The following is an 18551-nucleotide window of genomic DNA, read 5'->3' on the forward strand; positions in this document are numbered from 1 at the left end:
GCCAATGAAGTAATTTTTCTTTTTAATGTCATATATAGATGGTTCATCCATACATCAACCAAATGCTTGAGACCTTCACAATCCAGCTCAATTGTACATGCGTCAATTAGTTACTCGAACCTTCAGTGCTCTTAATGAAATGTCCTGAAGTGTACAATAAGAGCATTCTGTTTTCTGGAACCTTAAACATTTCCATTACAACCAGAAGTATTGTCCCTCCACCGAAAGCTAATTCAGACAAGCAGACATCATGGGACAACCGGCCAGCCAAGTAACAAAGTTACAGGTACTCCGTTTTAAATAGCTTCAATTGTGTTTTTTAAAAAAAATTTGAAGTCTGATACAGAAGGCTAAGAGACCTGAACAATATGAAAGTGCTAGTTATTAATTTACAGATTTCAGGCATCACATAGTGCTATGACAAGTATCCAATATGCTACATTTGAATACACATTTGTCACCTTACTAATACCTCTGGTTGGTTGTCCAGGCTACTTAAAAATTAAGAGCCTTTGCTTGTATATACAATGATTTCCGTTTACGCAGAAAAAAAGTGGACACACTACTGTCAGAGGTATAATCTTACAGAGGCCCTTTCGCCACGACAGTGAAAATGATGTTTCAGTCCCACTAACAATTTCGATTATTTATAGCCCCCGATGCATGTAGGTGGGAAGAGAAAAGAGCTGCAGTCATGGTATCCCTCTTGTAAACGGATTCCATAAGACAACATTGTTCAGAGCTGCTTTTTTTCCTCTTGAAAAGTTCATGATTTGTTTTTCCCAGCCATTGGTTGCATTTGGTTGCCTTCCCACGTCTTCTGGTGCTGTCTAGATTGATAGTCAGATTGAAGAGTGAGTGAGAAGACCCAGTTCTGGAACCACTACTTGAGGGAACAACACAAGCGTTTTTTTTTTTTTTTTCACTTCACTACAATCAGTCACAGGGTAAGAAAAGGGAGGAAAAGGGACAACTCAATTCATTCCAGGGGCACTGCCACCAAAGTTGAAAGTGGATGGCACCACAGGAACTGTAAATTTGTAACCCCCGTGCTTCTCAATCATCTTTGATTCTGGAACCAAAAGAGAGAAGGATACACAAACAAATTAGCAAAGACGATTCAGATTTTGGTTATAAAAAACCTTACACACGTTTGCAACAGTACAGTAAGAATGATTTAGCAGATTAACTAATTGTTTGAGGCTGATGCAGGGGAGAGAGGAAAAAAAAAAAAAAAGTCTCGTGTAAATCATGCATCCAAACTAAAATTCTACCCTTTTTTAAATACAATATACGTCTTAATTTTAGCATTTATATTTATTTTAAATATAAATTTAGGACTGAAATGAAGGAGCAGATCAGAAGCCTGGAATTGTAAAAGTAGTATTTATGTTTAGTTATTTACCTCCTATTTAGTGTGATTGTGTTTGTAGAAAAAGAAACATTTTAGCCAACGCTTTCTCTGATTGCTAAGCACATGTTGGGGAAAACTGGCTAGTGAATAAGAGTTAGCAAACTTTCTCTTCACGTCTCATGATAAACATGTTCATCATATTCCCTACACATAAAAAAAAAAAAACAATGCACACAGACATCGCAACAATCTCTAGATAAAGAGACATCCTTTGGCGTACGTACCATGTGCTGCTCGTCTCTGATCTGCGAGTGTGACGATATCCTGAAGCTGTTTTCCCTGCTCTTCATCCAAAGCCTGAGTGAGTGCCTGGTACCATGTGGGATCACAGCTTTGGATATCTATAGAAAAGAAAATTAGATGTAGAAAGTGCATTTTTCCACACCAAATGCCACTGAAGATGGAGCCAACGTAAGGGAAATCATTTTAGAACAGTTTACAACTGTTGCAAATTACTGGGCTCCTGAGAAAGTCCCTTAATCCTCAAATAGTCAGCTTATGTGGCAAAAATAAAAATGCCACCATTGTTTTGCTCGGACGTTCTTCGCTTCCACATCAAACTCGGCGAGATACTGAACTGAAATACGATTAAGGCCATGATAAATTGAACATACAATTTGGAATGCTGCCAGCCTCAAGGCCGTAAGCTTGTCTTCTGGAACAGAACCAGTTCCTTCAATGCAATAACTGTGCAAACAGTAAATTAAGGCCTTTGAAAGTTTTCTTTAGGCCCAACAGATGTGATCCAATTTAGAAGCCAAATATTAAACCCTATATAATTCAACAAAATCAACAATCTGATGTGTACCAATAATTTTAGGCAGAACATCTCAAAACAGAATCATTCTTACTCTGTAATATGGCTTTGAAGATCTGGTACTCATCAACAAGATTATCCTCATCATCAACAGCTGTGGTGTATCCCTCTAATGCGGTCTCTTCAGCATCATCTTCCTCCCATTCCTCATCATCACCATCTTCTCCCGCTTGCTTGGCAAGCATTTCAAGGTATTCTTGCCCTTCTTCATCAATGTCATCCTCATCGCTTCCTAGTTCAGCTAAACACAAACCCCATGATCGTGTTAGTACACACACACACACACACACACCATAATCCTAAGGAAACAACTTAAGCAACACAAGTACACTATTTGTTACTCAGAGATGCTTTCAACAGCTGGTCAGGATCAGTTACCATTCTCATCCTCCTCTTCTGCGCCTTCGTCGTCGTCATCATCCTCGTTCTCGTGCTCGGCCCTGCAGGCATAGGCCCTCTTCAAGCCGTTAAACAGGAGGATGGCAGCAGGGAGCAGCTGTCCGGCTACTTGATTGATAGCTTGTGGTCTCTGTTTCAGATCCATCAAAGCACAAAGCCCCAGTACGCACATCTTTCTGTCGTGAAGCCTACAAGGGGAACCAGAGCGCTTGTTACATTATAAGCACAGACAAAGCCCTTTTGGCTTAGTGCATGTTTAACAGCTCAGTTTAATTGTATGCTTGTTTAATTCCTGCAGCTGAGTCGAATCAGAGAAAGCCCTAGCAAACCGATACGGATTTGTAAACGGAACAAAGAGCCAAAAGTTACAAGACTAGTACCCGAGGAAGCAGTCGACATCTTTAAGCCACTGAGAAATGAAGTGGTTGGTGATGGGCTCTGTGTTGTTGGGGAAACGCAGATTCTCCAGCGTGTTGAGCAGCAGAGGAGGGTTATAGTAGAGTGCAGCGATGGCCACCTGCAAGCACATTGTCCTCAGCTCGCTTGTCTTCACCTCTCGTGTCAGACGCTCCAGAGCCGTGGTTACAAACAGTGGAACCACCTGCGGAAACAAATGTGACTTTCAGAAGTTTCATTGCAAGATACTATGAATTTTGCTGGGGTGGAGAATAAGACTGGTTTAAGGTACCTGGTCAATGCCACGTCCTTTGCACTGCAGGATGACTACTTCAAGCAATTTGGCAGCATGACACTCGGGGTCCTCCCCTGGGTCACCTGACAGAACCTGATTTAAAAAAAAAAACACTCTAGGATTAGATTATAGCCAACAAGTTCTAAATAATCAGATTAATCGCTCAATCTGAATAAAAAAAACAAACAAAACAGCTAAATCCCTTAAATGAAGCATAAACTCTTCTCTATTTAATGGTGTGGGAGGTGTGCAGTTTATCTGGAATCTACACTAAGAATAAGTTAACTTCCATAAGAGGATCCTACCTTTTTGCACATGCTGTAGATGATTTCAAGGTACTTCGTGTCGGACATAAGCGTGTCTGTGTCGACTGTAATGTAGTTGTGGAGAAGCGGCATCATGTCTGCAATTGAAACGTTCAGTGTTCTTAGAGAAGCAGGGAAGGCAAGACGTTTTTTTTTTCTTCTTTTGCTTCCTTTCTATTTAATCTTCAGATTTAATAAACAATCTGGATTTACCTGTGAAATAGTCAAAACCATCCTGTTGGAAGACCTCATAAACCAGAGGGAGGAGCTGCCACATCTGTGGGGACACTTGCTGACATGTCAGACTGTGCGCCAGTGACAAGATCTCTTCATAGAATTCTGTAAAAAATGAATAAATAAATAAAATCACACACACACACGCACACCAAGGTGAGCTAGAGTCATTTTCAGGCTGCTTTGTGGAATGCCGTTGTAGTAAAGTGAAGCGCAAAACTCACCTAGGACGTGCTGCTGCAGCACTGTGCCGATCACCTGCAGACAGATTCCTTCCAACTGCTGTGTGATCTGAAACGAGCCAGCGAACTAATAAGCGATTGGCCGGCTGCCTTCGGCAAAGCAAACAATCCAAACTGTGCTGTAAACAAAGCTTTTTTGTCTTTTCTTTCCAAAACTGTTTTAATATTAAGCACTGAATGTTGCTCTTATGTTATATTTTGTGAGATAGCTCTTGCCTATGAAGCATGAAACATTATGCGTTCCCTGGAACTTGTGGGTGGCACAAGTCAGCACTATGATGCACAGCAGGGAGACTAAAAGGATGGAGACAAATCCAATACCAGCGTGTTCTGTGATGAGAAATCCAGTGAGTGGGTGTGTGGCAGCACTGACCTCTTTATGATCCTCCACCACACTTAGCAGTGTGTCGATGGTGTTGAGGATGCCCATGGCGGTGACTGCTTTATCGTCACCCCCTTCCTCATCGGGGCCGGTCTGAATCACCTGGTTGAAGGTCATAGCCTGGAAAAGGAATAACAGGCATTCGGGTAAGCAATACAACAAGTAAAATATTTATAAAAGGAACATTATCCATGTGCTTGTATTACATATAAATGTGGGAGCGAAGTAAAAATACATTTCTAAGCAGTCGGTTTTGTGACCTTACCAAATGCTGGGTCATCTCCACAGCGATGGGAGTCACCTCCTCGCTGTACTCGCAGATCATCTTCTGAATGACGTTAGTGAGATCGTCGTTCTCGGTCTCGCGCACGATGTGAAGGAGAGCTTGCATCACTGGCCGGATGAAGGGGGTGATGTACTCTTTGGCTGTTGAAGAATAAATACAAAAAATTAAACAGTTATCACGAACATTGCTCCTTAAGAAGCTCCTACGCTGCGTTAAAGATGAAGTACTGAGAAGGCATGTCTATAGAAAACCACCTACCTTTCTCTTGATTGCTGATGAGGACCTGCAGGGCGATTGCTGCCTCCACTTTGACTGGCATCTCATTGTCGTTGATGAGGCAGAGGCGAGTCAGCTCCAGAGCTGTCTGCAAGTTCTGGTCACTCTTAAACTTCACCTCACAGAAGTAGTGTAGAACCCAACAAGCCTGGGCACACAGTTAATCATAAGCAATCAGTTTTCTGTTATAGATTCATATGCTAGAAAGTACTACACTGGAGGAAGATGATAAAGGTAGAGATGAACAATACCAAAGAATTGCAAACACTTAAGGCCTTTTTACACCTGGTCACTTCGTGTGTTGTCTCTGATCCGATAGCTATCGGATTTGTTAAAACTGTTCCATTTACATTAGGCCACATAAATGTGTCTCGGCGAATCGGATATCGATCTGATCTTTCTACTCCCGACCAAAACACAAATATTTGACCTCATTTCTGGGGTAATTGCAATGGAACACGCTTTGGCGTATGCGGTTTTCAGAACGCAATCAAAAAGACGACGAAACAACCTGTTACGACGGTTATGCTAGCATTTACTGTTTGTTTCTGGCGCGCTGCACGACTCGTGAGTCACTTGCGAGTGACGTACTTCCGTTTGGGAGGAGTACAGCGCTGACGTATGTGAGCTAAGACGCACATCTAGACTCTCATTATTTGGTTACGACCCAGCAGAAAATCCAGCATAAGGTTATAATCCGCTCCAGATCCTAAAATGCATCACAAGTTCAGCTGAATATGAACAATAGCACTGAAATCTAAATATGGTAACCTGACTCACAGCCAGAAGCAGCTTACAGATGGTTCTGCATAAAGGAGGACGTGTTTAGAGCAGCGACGGCACAGAGAGGTGTTTTATTGTTTCTAAATGTCATCTTCAGAATGTGAAAATGAAAACTGTGTTAATCATCTTAATAAACTTTACTCGTCAAAAGCATTAAAAAGTTGACTCTGTTTACGGCCCTTATGGCTTTCGAAAGGCTAAAGCTTGTTCACAGAATCATCGCACACATCCTGGCCCGTTCCTCACCCTTGCTCTCATGTATCCCAGCTCACTACGGAAGAGAGGAAACACATGGTTCTGTAGCATGATCTCCATCTGGTCTTTGTAGATCTTTTTCTGTGAGACAGAGAAACGTTTTAAGCGATCGTTAAACATACACAACTGGTTCCGTGATGGAATTTTGCTACTAAAATAACTGTTGTGGTTAAATAACGAGGAATGAGGTAATTGTTGGGACCTTGAGCAAAATCTCAGCCAAGGATCCGATCATGTGTAGTGCACCGTCTTTCTTTCGGGGATCTGAAGTGAGCTCAGTGAGGATCTGATAACACAAGCCCATGGTCTTCTGCAGTACCTGTAACACACACACACAGCTCAAAAACATGCACATGCTTCTATTGTGCCCGTCATGGCACAACACCTGTATAACTTGTTCTTGTTAGTCATTCATGCATTATATTGTTTCTGTTAAAAATAGCTTCAGTTTCTTTTTTTTGGTTCATTCTAAATGCTTGTACATAATCTACAGACAGAGCCTAGACTGGGGTTGAAGTTCTCTTTTAAACAAATTTTAAGCCATTTGCTAGTATTTTTCATATACCTGGGTGCCGGTTTTTATTTGCATGACCTGCATTCTTGACATGACGGGTTCTACCTGTGTGTTTTTCACAGCGTTATAATACATCTTGCATATGGACTGAGTTGTCAAGCAGAACAGAATTTAAAAGGGATCGCAGTGTGTCATTTTAACGAGTTTTGTAGGAGAGAATGGAGGCTGGCCAGTGGTAAAGGGTCACGGTGACGTCACTAGGTCAGTACTATGATCTCCAGTGGCTCTGTGGCTGTAGGTTTGGTGTGAGCACGGTCACGGTCTGTAAAACACAGACTGCAGACGGCACTAAACGCAGACAGGCACCACGCACACCGCTTTACCCACAGCCAGCCAAAAAAAAAAAAAAAACCAGGAAGCCCATTGACTTATGGCTTATACTGAGTCTTTTATAATGTTAGAAAATTCCCAAGTCTGAAAGACAAAGTGAAAAAAATTTGTTTTTCTGCTATATAGCTTGATTATAATTTCCAAGGTCTTGCATTAGAAAAAGGCTGCAATTCCGTCTATATAAGAATTCTATGTGAACGGCCATATTGTAGTGCTAGTGTTCTCCGTCTACCTCGGCAGCTGCTCTAAAGTGGCGCTATATAAACAGCAGGGTGCTGATTAGATACATCAGCACGCTGGCAGTAAGTCCTATACACACGGACATGAGCCCAAACAGTCAGAGGCCTTGTAGTGCCAGATGGCGTTTTGTGAGCACTCACTTCTTTCCTTTTGTTACAGGCGGTGAAGAGCAGCGTCTGAGCGGCCGTTGTGGGCGAGATGAAGTCCTCGAACACATCTGAGCAAAAGCAGTAATGAAAGACATGAGTGAGGAGCTTTCTCTTTCCTGTGGTGTAACGTGCGTCACCGAGACGCTCGAGCGTTTGCATCTTGTCGGACTCTTACCAAATTTCATGCGGATGTACTCGTAAGGATCCTCCTGCCACAGCTCCTCGTCGCTGTCTGTGTAGCACATGAGGGGGAAGACTACATCCTGAATGATGCCCTGTAAATCACACACATTCTTAGTATTTCATCTCTATGGATGATTGTTCAATCATGTAAAATCAATTCTCTCATCTAGACTACTTGGTTTTACAAAAGAAAACTAAATTTCTCCTGAAGACGTCCAATTTACTTCCAATGAGAGAGATTTTTGTACTCCGTTATTTTTGGTCTTTTTTTTTCCCCTCCGTTTTATCCTGACTCATTTCTCGTCGTCAAAGCAAACTTTTGGACCTTTCTCTATGTGTCTTAGATAAGTCCCATATTGTGATGGCCTTTAGGCAACAGTTCCTGGAAGTTTCTTTATTTGTGCCTCTAGCACAGTAGGTTATGTACAACTAGTAATAGTGAAAGCATCAAGCCGGTTTGAAACAATCAGCTATATAGATAGATAGATAGATAGATATAGATATATATAGATATAGATAAATAAAATGAATTTAAAAAATAAAAAAGTTTATATTTATGTTATTTGCAATAACATTGTGATTGTTGCAGAAGAGCTGCAACTTTAAGTCTTTTTCCATTTTCCCATATTCAAGTGCTTCAGTGCCAAGATAACAACTAAGAATAATTATAATGCAGCTAATTACATTTTAAAGAAAAAAAATGTAAAAATAAAAGTAAGGGATGGACATTACTTGCCCCTCAACATTTCTTCATCTCTGAATAAACTAAAATAAATGGTTCTGTGAGCATTTATTAAAACAAAAAAAAAAAGCCTTACTGAAATTTAACTCTAGTTCCTCAAAAGATTGTGAAACGGTGCAGTGTGAAACTAACAGTTATGCAAGTTTCCACCAACAATGACTACAACCCCTGCAGGAAAACAACAGCTGACTGCTACTGCCTTTAACACACTGCACAAACAAACAAATCAAAATCCCTGTACCTGGATATGAGGCTTTAAGTTTTTCCAGGTGACGGCATGAGCAATACCCTGGTTAATATAGTTCAAGGCCTGCTGCAGGACTCTGGGTGCTACGTATTGCTTCTCTTTATAGTGATACAACACCTTCAGCAGCACCTGAGGAGATACAGTATGCGTGAAGCAGATTAACATCACGACACCAAACGGTTTAAGGAGACTTTATTTGTATTGAGTATTCACTCCCTACCTGCTGAGCAGCCACGGCATAACCCTTGAGGAAATGTTCGGCAAACTCTGTGTACTCTTTGGTAGTGTTGCCAGGGCTGCCATATCTTAAGAGACAAACAAAGCATTTGGGAATGATGTCATCTTACAGTTTCAAACTCACAAAAGTCTGCCAAAAATAACTAGTCCGGTATTTCACACTGTTCAGCGTGGGCTGCTAATTCAGCAGTGAGTTATCACCAAGAGCTAAGAGCGAGAGAAGGCGTCTTGTACCTTTCGAAGAGCCGAGCCAAGATGTGGAGAGCCCACTTCTTACACTTCCACCAGGGCAGTTCAGGTCTCTCGTCCTCATCCACCTGCAGGGTCTCCTGTGGAGGAATATGCAAGCATGTATCAGTCAGGGCTTTGTATAAGACCTGACCAAGATATGGGTCTCAAACTCAAGGTCAGCACGAACGATTGGGGATCTGGCAAACAGTGCCTACAAAAAAAGCTGTAGGTTGCTGGAGAATGAAAAGTGCTTAAAAGACTGAGCCTATGTATGTTCTTATAGAAAATAAGGCTGGATGATCTCCAATATTAAATGAGAAGCGGGGATAAGATAAGAACGTATACGTATTTATCTAAACCAGGGGTGTCAAACTCAAATTCACAGTGGGCCAAAATATAAAACTGAGATAAAGTCACAGGCCAAACTGAATATTTATTGAAAAATGAACTGCAACTGATCTGTAATGTTCAACCTTTTTCATATGGAAACAAACTTTAGTTTTGCTTAAACACAGGATTTGGAACCACCAGAGCTTGATATTACAAACACATAAGAAATTACATTTGAAATAAAAGACACATCAGTGGTGTTCATTTCACAAACTTTGACCATACACTTTTTGACAAACTCTCCCTCATTAAAGTGCCGGGCAGATTTCGCCATCTCTGCTGCCACAATAAAGCTTTACAGCGGCATCGCTTTTGATTTTGCTTTCATGAACATATTCTGCCGGAAAACCAGACTTTTTTTTTTCCCCATCTCATCCACCTTCTGGAGCTTCTGCTTTACGTCCAGGTCCTTATACTTCTTGTATGTTTCCTTTTATAGTGTCTTCTTATGTTCTATACTTTCGTTACAGACACGTTAGCACACAAGACAAACATGTCTGTCCTTTATATTGGTGAACAGATAATCTGCCTCCCACCTGACTTGAAAGCTCCTATTGTCCATCTTTCGTTTGGCCATTTTTGTGGAGGGTGGAATTAACTTGCCCAATGTGACTAACATGGTTGTTAACGTCAATACAGTGGCAAGGCATTCTGGGATTTGTAGTATTAGCGGAGCATGCGGCTAGCCAGCTGTAATGCATATTTGATATGATCTCGCGGGCCAAATATAATTACATAATTACGCGGGCCTGAGTTTGACACCCCTGATCAAAATATTAATTAATATTAATCAATGAATTAATCAATTCCTAACATTAAGCACATTAAGCACACATTTTCTAATGATTAGGTCATTAGTGTCATTTATATGCTTTATGGCCAAAAGTGTGCGCCTGACCGTAACAGTCATGTCTCCTATCCCAGATGTAGGCTCTGATGTCAGACAAGAAGGCCTGTCTACTTTCTAGTTCATCTCTAAGGCTTAGTGAGGTTGAATTCGAGTCTCTGTGCAGAACACTCGAGTTGTTCCACACCAGCCTTGACTAAATGGAGCTCGCATTGTAAAAGTGTGCCTTTATGGAGCTCGCATTGTAAAAAGAACAGTCATAATGGAGCAAGTTTGCACCATGTGGTTCCGATGAAGGGATATTATAATTCTACAGCTTACAAAGCCGTTCTATTCAATTGTTTGTTTACCACTTTAATGGTACCGGTTTGTGAAAGAACCACACACAGCTGGAAGGTCAGGTGTCAAACTATTGACTATACAGTGCATGGCTCCACCACATTTTGAAAGGAAGAACTGCTCTTTTGTCATATTTTAGAGTGATAACAGCTTTCCCCATTTCTAATCACACGTAAAGATACTGTCTGCCAAATAGTTTCAGACATTAAAAGGTGGTTTTGTAGGAGAGAATGGAGGCTGGCCAGTGGTAAAGGGTCACGGGGACATCACTAGGCCAGTACTATGATCTCCAGTGGCTCTGTGGCTGCAGGTTTGGTGTGAGCACGGTCACAGACTGTAAGACACAGACTGGAGACGGCACTAAACGCAGACAGGCACCACGCACACCGCTTTACCCACAGCCTGCACTCACATGTCAAATAAGAGGCTTGAACAGCCTTACCGGCGGTACGTCTCGGTCTATGACGGTCTTCAGTATCTCCATCCACTCGGTCAGGTTTTGCCTGTTAATCAGCTCCAGAGGGAGATTGTACTGTGGGGAAGAAATAAAGATCAAGTGTTACATCTATCAGTCAACAACAGCTCCATTTTTTCAGTTTATAAAACAAAGGGTAGACTAGACTACCTGAAAGAGGGCATATAGGATCTTGAAAATCTGTTTCTGCACCAGCACTGAGTCGCTGGAGGGGTCTGGTAGCAGCTGGATGAAGCGGTCTTTCAGCATGGGCATGAAGATTTGCATGGCAGCGATAAGAGGCTGCCGCTCGTCTGGTTTCTTGTACCTGGGATTCACATGCCCAAATCAGCAACTCTCTTATCTCAGAAACAGTGTTTTAACATGCTAAATCTGTGCTGTAGTCTTACTCGTAGTTCTTCACTAGCTGGTAGAGGCACAGCAGGATGCCAAGCCAGCAGGAACTGTTTTCAGATTGCAGGTAGTAGCCGATCTTATCCACGATAGCCGTCCACTTGTTGGGATAATCGTGCTTAATCATGTGGTGAATGCAGGTGGTGAGTTGTACTCTGGAAGCACACAGCAAACAGAAAAGCAGTTAGAAGAGAAAAGCAATTAGGGGTAAAAAGAAAAATCTTAAATCATTACCCTGTGCAGCTTGTGTGCGCGCGTATGTGTTACCTGATGCGCTCAGGGGACTGAATAATGGCCTCCACGATGTTGTCTCGAATGCACTGGCGGTCCTCTTCTGGGATGTTGCTGCCAGGCACTTCGTTGTGCGTGTTGTCACCTTCGCTCCAGTACTGCGTGATCAAGTTCTTCAAATAGATCACACCTAGAAGAGAAATTATCATGCAAAAATAAGAGGAAATGCTGCCACTGAAGAAAGAAACGAAAAAAATCAACAGTAAGAAAATCTATTTACACAAAGACAGACAACAATGCAAAACCTCCTTAACTACCATACCTACAATTTGCTGAATTGTGCACTGTCATAATGCATTAATAAAAAAAAAATTTTAATAATAAAACTAAAGACAATGGGAGTGTGGGGCTGTGTTCAGTTGTGTACCTAAACGGTTGATTTGTAGAAGGCTCCCTGCATCACTGCAGCTGAGCTTTGCACTCAATACAAGCAGGTGTGCTTTTCAGGCAAAGCTCTTTACTGTATTCATCTCCACACACACACACAGAGTCAGGATTCGTTACAAAACCTCCAACCACTCATGCATTCAGCAGACACAACGGCCTGTGGCTCAGCCTCTCCTTCATGTGGAAATTGGCACTGCAGGCCAGATGACGGTTGGGGGAAATAAGCTCTGCCTGGTGTCAATAGGGTTACACACACACACCACTAAAAGTAAGAGTGGTGTAATATGGGGGTTTAGACACAATCTCTATGTCCCATCAGCCATTCCGCACTCTCAAGCTATATGGCTGAGATGCTTTAAATGGGTGCGATTCAGATCTCAGACTGCTGACACGGACATACCGGTGTAGCCGAAATCCTTCCCACTGCCGATTCAGCAGCTTTCTGTCTGCAGTACTGCATTGAACGGGTAACAATCTGTTCCAGAACTATCTGTAACTATCTGTACCTTCAGCATCCACTTACCATCACATACAGTAACAGTACACATGAAATGTACACGATATTGAAGGTTCTGAGGATAAAGCAATCAACCAAATGGAACTTTCCAGGTCTATTGTACTTGAAATGTAATCAGCTTCTATAAATAAGGAACACTACACAGCTAACGAATGACTATATGGTCAAAAAATGGGAAAAAAATTTATTTTAAAACTAAAGCTACAAGCCACTCACTATCCTATTCCACATAGCAGTACAAATGGGGATATTAATCCCACTCCTAAACAGTCCCAAGTGTTCCACGGCAAATATGACCATTCCTGCTTGCACCTCCAGTTATTCCTGTTCATAGCCACCTGTGAAATGACGAGCAAACCACCTCATCTAACGAACCATGTTAATGAACCTGGCCATTCTCTCACACATGAGCTTTATCAAATCGTTGTTAAAAACAAACAAACAAAGACATTTTGCAGGGTCCTGCAGGATCCCATTATATTGATTACATTTGTAAGTTTTACATACTAGTTGCTTTTCTATTTATTTATTTATTTATCTATCATCTATCTATCTATCTATCTATCTATTTATTACAAGTCATGACTGTTCTGAATGGCCAATCGGTAGTTTGCTCTACCCAGATGTTCCTGTTCAGTACTCTAGGAACCCATAGGCATGAACAGAAATCTGCAGGATCACAAATACCACACTTTGTTGGGAAAGTGCTATAATCATCCCGGGGTATCCATCTCAAATCATGGAGGACCTTTATTCTGTTTGCATTGTCTTAATTTAATTCAACTAATTCTATTTCAACTACAAGAGGTTTACATGTGTTAGAACCGGAAAGTAGATATTCAAAAATAACTACAGGGAGAACTGAAACGTTTCAGATTTGTTTCTGGGCAATCCTGCTACAGTACCATTTCCAAAAAATAAAAAAAAGTCGTCTCGCTGAACGAGCTTGAATTTTCTTCCAGCGACACATTTTACTTTACTGCACATCAAAGCTTCTCTGTTCGCCGACTACAGAGAAACGATGACTTGTAGTAACTACAAGCCAAGATTACCCTGCTGACTAGAAAAACATGATGTGTTCACACTGCCTGTCAATTATCCCCCCCCCCGGGCATTATAACCACTCCATATTATGACAGCTTTATTCTTTTGCAGAGTGGTATGTGGTGTGACAGCTGTGAGCTGAGAGATGTGACAATTCAGGCAACAATGTGCTGAACTGGAAAAGCTGTGAGCGGTAAAACTAATAATAAATTAAAAAAAGAAAAAGAAAAAAAAGACACCTTCCTTTACCGTGAAACACTCAGAGCATCTGTCCTGAGCTCTTCACAAAGAATATGACATGCATCTAAGGAATGTAAGCAAGAGCTCCTCCTGACCCCATACATACAACCGTAATGTCTTAGACAAATATAGTGCTGAAAATAACAGAGCCAAACACTGGAAAGTAGCTCAGTGTGTGTGTGTGTGTGTGTGTGTGTGTATATATTATATATATATATACCTGAAGGAGATCTCCACATCATATGAAACATGCAATGATGTATAAACTAGGTATATAATCACATGCAAACAGACAGAACAGCAACTATGCAACAACTGAGCTACTGCATGTATTAGACAGCCACAGGTTGTAGATTGAGCCAATAACACATTCTTAACATAGGCATCACTTTCAGTACGTTACAGTTCCGGGGTGTGTGTGTGCGTGTTTGTGTGTCAGGGGTCTTCTGTAGCACAGACACTGGAACATCTGTAAATGCATGTACCTGCTTGTCGGACCGGCAAATCCAGCTGTTCAGACATGGTCACCTGCAGTAACGCAGAGGAGAAGTTCACCTGCGTGTGGCCCTGTTGGTGAGAGGAAGGGAAAAAAAACAAAAACAAGCAATTAGAATTAAAAAAAAACCCTGGAATATATACACGCAGGAGCTGAGAAAACAGAATTAGAATTTCCAGGAATTGGTCATGATTCTGAAATCCAGTAATGTGAGACTGTTCATGTACTTTTGAGTCTTTTCCAAAAGCCTACGCTTGAGTTCAGAGTAAATCTTTCTTCATTAAATCCTCTCGTCTGCTGCCTAACGAACCGGGCTGTAACGCTGACATTCTTTTACACTCAATAGCTTAAAATAGTGTAGTATGCACAGGGACACCTCGGATTAGTCAAGGCAAGACTTAAAAATAGTGAGGTTTTTAGGGCCCCATTTACTGACACTTCACACAGACACCCAGCAGAGCCTCTGTATATTCCCTTATACAGAAAATATTTTTTATTAGTGATCTTTAAACACCACTGTGGAAAAAAGGAAGAAAAAAATATAATTAACTGGAAGGAAAGTGAAATGCCATGTCACCGGTGCCGCATGTTCTCACTCTGGGTCTTTCTCTATGCACAGTATGTGTCAGCACCCAGGAATCCAAGCCTGGCGTCCACATGGACTTTCTGGAAAAAGGCCAGCACGGTGGCTTCGGCAATGGAGAACACAATCCCCATGTTCTTCTCATTTACAAAGCATTTCCCCTTTAACAACCAAGCGCTTGACACTTTAGGATGCCACAGGGAGGACGAGGAACAGATCACCGCAAATTACTGGCAGTAAACATATTATACTGAGAACATTTATACAACCAACAGCATCCCAGATGGCTTGCTGTGAACGCAAGAACGATTCAACTTCCAGGTCAAGCTTGAATAAATACAGGCATGGATACAAATGCTACGGCAGAATTTATTCTTAAAGTTAGGGTTGGGAGATAAGACAAAAAACAAAAACAAAATATTTGACGGCAACGGTTCTCTTCTGCAGTTAGAGAAAAAATTCACAAATTTTTTCAATCTCCACTTGCCTGTTACAGTGACATAGTTAAAGTAATTAGATCACATACACTTATTACATGTCCTTCTTTCCTCATCCTTTAAAATCAATGGTTTTAAATGTCATTAGGGGAATTGACTAACATTAAAATTAGCAGTTTTTCTGCCAAAACTCCAAATAGCTGAGGGGTAAAAGTACTTGGAGGCAGTCGATTATAATTCTAAAGCACATTATGAGTAACTGCCACACAACAGCCCACCATGTTTATCAGCAACAACCATCATCATCCACACGATATTCATCACAAGTCCTATGAACTTAAGGAATAATCACACATCCTATAACGATCCCATGTCCTAGGAAATTAATCCACAATATACTGTGATGTGAACCGACTGGAGTTTGAGTTACTGTTACTATTACACTTGTTTCATTCATTATCTATTGTGTTATTGCTGTGAAACATCAACCATAAAATTATAAATAATTAAAAAATAAAAGCAACACATAGATGTTTTATTTGCACTCATCACCAGGCACAAGAAGCGCTTGTGTGTTTATCGTTTGAGGCTCATCATTTAAAAAACGACCTGCTTTCGAGAGACAACATGACCCGTAAAATACACATCCATCGCAGAGTGGCGAGTAAAACCAGTGTTAGAGTTTTGTTTCTCAGAGATTCTACAATTCATAAATTAGCCTCTCCTCTTTTCTCTCTCAACATTAGACAAATATGCAGCTTGTCCTGTTACAGAGAAACCCATAAAAGCTGCTGATGAGGAAAACCTTGTCATGAACTGCTGACACCGAAGTCTCCTTCCCTACTGACCAATCAGAATAGAACCACTGACACTGAAGTCTCCTTCCCTACTTACCAATCAGAACAGAACCACTGACACTGAAGTCTCCTTCCCTACTTACCAATCAGAACAGAACCACTGACACTGAAGACTCCTTCCCTACTGACCAATCAGAACAGAACCACTGACACTGAAGTCTCCTTCCCTACTGACCAATCAGAACAGAACCACTGACACTGAAGACTCCTTCCCTACTGACCAATCAGAACGACTTCTGACCAATCAGAACAGAACCATTGACACTGAAGTCTCCTTCCCTACTGACCAATCAGAACAGAAGCACTGACACTGAAGTCTCCTTCCCTACTGACCAATCAGAACAGTGATGTTAAATAAAGCAGCATCATACTGAACTTCTTCCTGTTCTAGACATCAGTGTATATACGACTCATTGCTTTCTTGCTCTCTGACACACACACACACACACACACACACACACACACACACACAGCAGTGACATTTATTCACCACTTCCTTGACGCCACACATGACTCGCGTTAGCAAACGCTGTGCACTTACTCGTAAACATTGTTTACTGCTGATTTACCTTTGACGTAAATAGCTTTTTTTTCCCCCATTAAAGACACAACACTGTAAAATAAGCAGATAAGAATATTACGCTCGACTATCTGACTAGTTGTTAGGCACTGAAAGAAACAAACAGTTCGCCAAAAACTCAGTTAAAGAGTTATAAAGTCGGACGCAACATTTTGGAATCTACAGCACATTTAGCCGCTTCAGCTAACGCTAGTTCTTCTGTCGTTCATTAAAACACTATCACACAACGTCACTCGCTAAACGACCTCGTCATTCACCAGCAAAAAACGGACCAAAATACTATGTTTATTCACAACCAAACTGCTAATACTTAAGCTAACTATCAACTCAACAGATCTGCCAACTTAGCAGACGTATCGGCCCGAACCAGCTAAAAGCTTTCCTCTTAGCTACAAGCGACCACAGCTAACTTTTCCTAGTGACACTTTTGAGCATAAAACACTTTACGAATATTTCGTTTTCGACCAGTCGCTTCATTAGCGAATATCTAGTAAGTTTTTAAGTTTAAAAAAGCCGTCCATGTCGCCACGAAGAGCAACAACAGCGACAGCCACATGACACGTGAGAGCTAAGCTAACCATGCTAAGCTAAGCTAACTCGTATAATCGCTATACGTCAATAAGAAAAAATGCTAGCGTGTGGTTTTGCTACGTTATAAAAATATTAACCGGCGACACGACAATCCGAGGTAAAAATCGGTCACATAAATAATTAAAGAACTGAGTAACGATGTTATTTCCGATTTCTCCAGAGTTTATTGTGATGATTTATTTCTCCTCGCGACGCTAGTTAGCTTCCTAGCTAGCTGGCTGGCAAAAAAGGACTACGGAATAATAAGTGGCCTAGCGTGACAAATGAACTCTGTCGTTTCCAGTCAAGTCAGTTGCACACACTAGTAATGGCTCGGAGTTAAAATCGACGTGTAATACAGTGAACGCTGATTGTAAAAATCACGCGCTAAACCGAGCCTCCATGCTACCCCGCTGAGCGCGAGGCCCGTATACAGCACTACACCCAGCACTACCACCACATCATCCAGCAAGTCTTTACCTCATTCAGCTGTCTCTCGGCGGCCTCCCGCAAATTTGGGTCCATGGTGCCCCGAAGGGCCTCAATCAGAGAGTTAGGATCCATAACAAAGCTTAAGAGTTTGGCTCGGGTGTGGAAGGCTCAACGATCTTTAAAAGTCCGAGGCGATGCGCACATGGGACGCGCGGCTCTCCAGCTACCGGCGCGAAAGGAAGAAGGCTGTGACTGGGCCGATAGATCAGCGCCAAAATTTCACCACACTGCTTCCGTTCGACAAGTGACGCATTCTGGGAGATGTAGTGCTGTGTTCTTTCTATAACGGGCAGCGTAGCACAAAAAAAGTCGAGAGTCGATTTTTTTATATATGTGGCGCGATAAATTCAAGATAATTCGCAATTTTTAAATCATTATTTTGTTCGCTATTCTAGCATAAATAAAATTTATTAAACATAAATCAACGATCCATCTGCCTCAACAGAATCAGAATCAGAATCAGCTTTATTCTGAGCACACACATTTGTGTGGTTTTTAAAGTACTCTTGGTACACACACACACACACACACGCACACGCATACATGCATACATACATACACAGGGCTCTCATGTTTTGAAGACGGGCAAGCGTGAC

At 41.5% G+C, this 18551-nt stretch overlaps 1 protein-coding gene and 2 non-coding genes across 3 annotated transcripts; all 3 read right to left on the reverse strand.

The window, feature by feature from the left end:
- Positions 1-5: 5 nt before the first annotated feature.
- Positions 6-18221, reverse strand: ipo7 (importin 7). The gene is made up of 25 exons (XM_027153170.2): positions 17944-18221; positions 14426-14507; positions 11729-11882; positions 11458-11616; positions 11219-11375; positions 11036-11125; positions 9021-9115; positions 8770-8854; positions 8544-8678; positions 7553-7652; positions 7369-7445; positions 6287-6403; positions 6076-6165; positions 5029-5194; positions 4750-4910; positions 4476-4604; positions 4085-4151; positions 3840-3965; positions 3627-3724; positions 3319-3414; positions 3011-3231; positions 2610-2818; positions 2266-2472; positions 1639-1755; positions 6-1072 (listed from the first exon to the last, which is right to left on the reverse strand). The coding sequence occupies exons 1-25, from the start codon at positions 18025-18027 to the stop codon at positions 975-977; spliced, it is 3120 nt and encodes a 1039-aa protein (XP_027008971.1). The 5' UTR covers positions 18028-18221; the 3' UTR covers positions 6-974.
- LOC113646787 lies at positions 6803-6981 on the reverse strand. The gene has a single exon (XR_003441529.1). It is a non-coding gene; the product is annotated as a small nucleolar RNA SNORA23 (small nucleolar RNA).
- On the reverse strand, positions 10810-10988 carry LOC113646786. The gene has a single exon (XR_003441528.1). It is a non-coding gene; the product is annotated as a small nucleolar RNA SNORA23 (small nucleolar RNA).
- Positions 18222-18551: the final 330 nt, after the last annotated feature.

This window comes from Tachysurus fulvidraco, chromosome 2 (assembly GCF_022655615.1).
Source record: "Tachysurus fulvidraco isolate hzauxx_2018 chromosome 2, HZAU_PFXX_2.0, whole genome shotgun sequence".
NCBI classification, from domain to species: domain Eukaryota; kingdom Metazoa; phylum Chordata; class Actinopteri; order Siluriformes; family Bagridae; genus Tachysurus; species Tachysurus fulvidraco.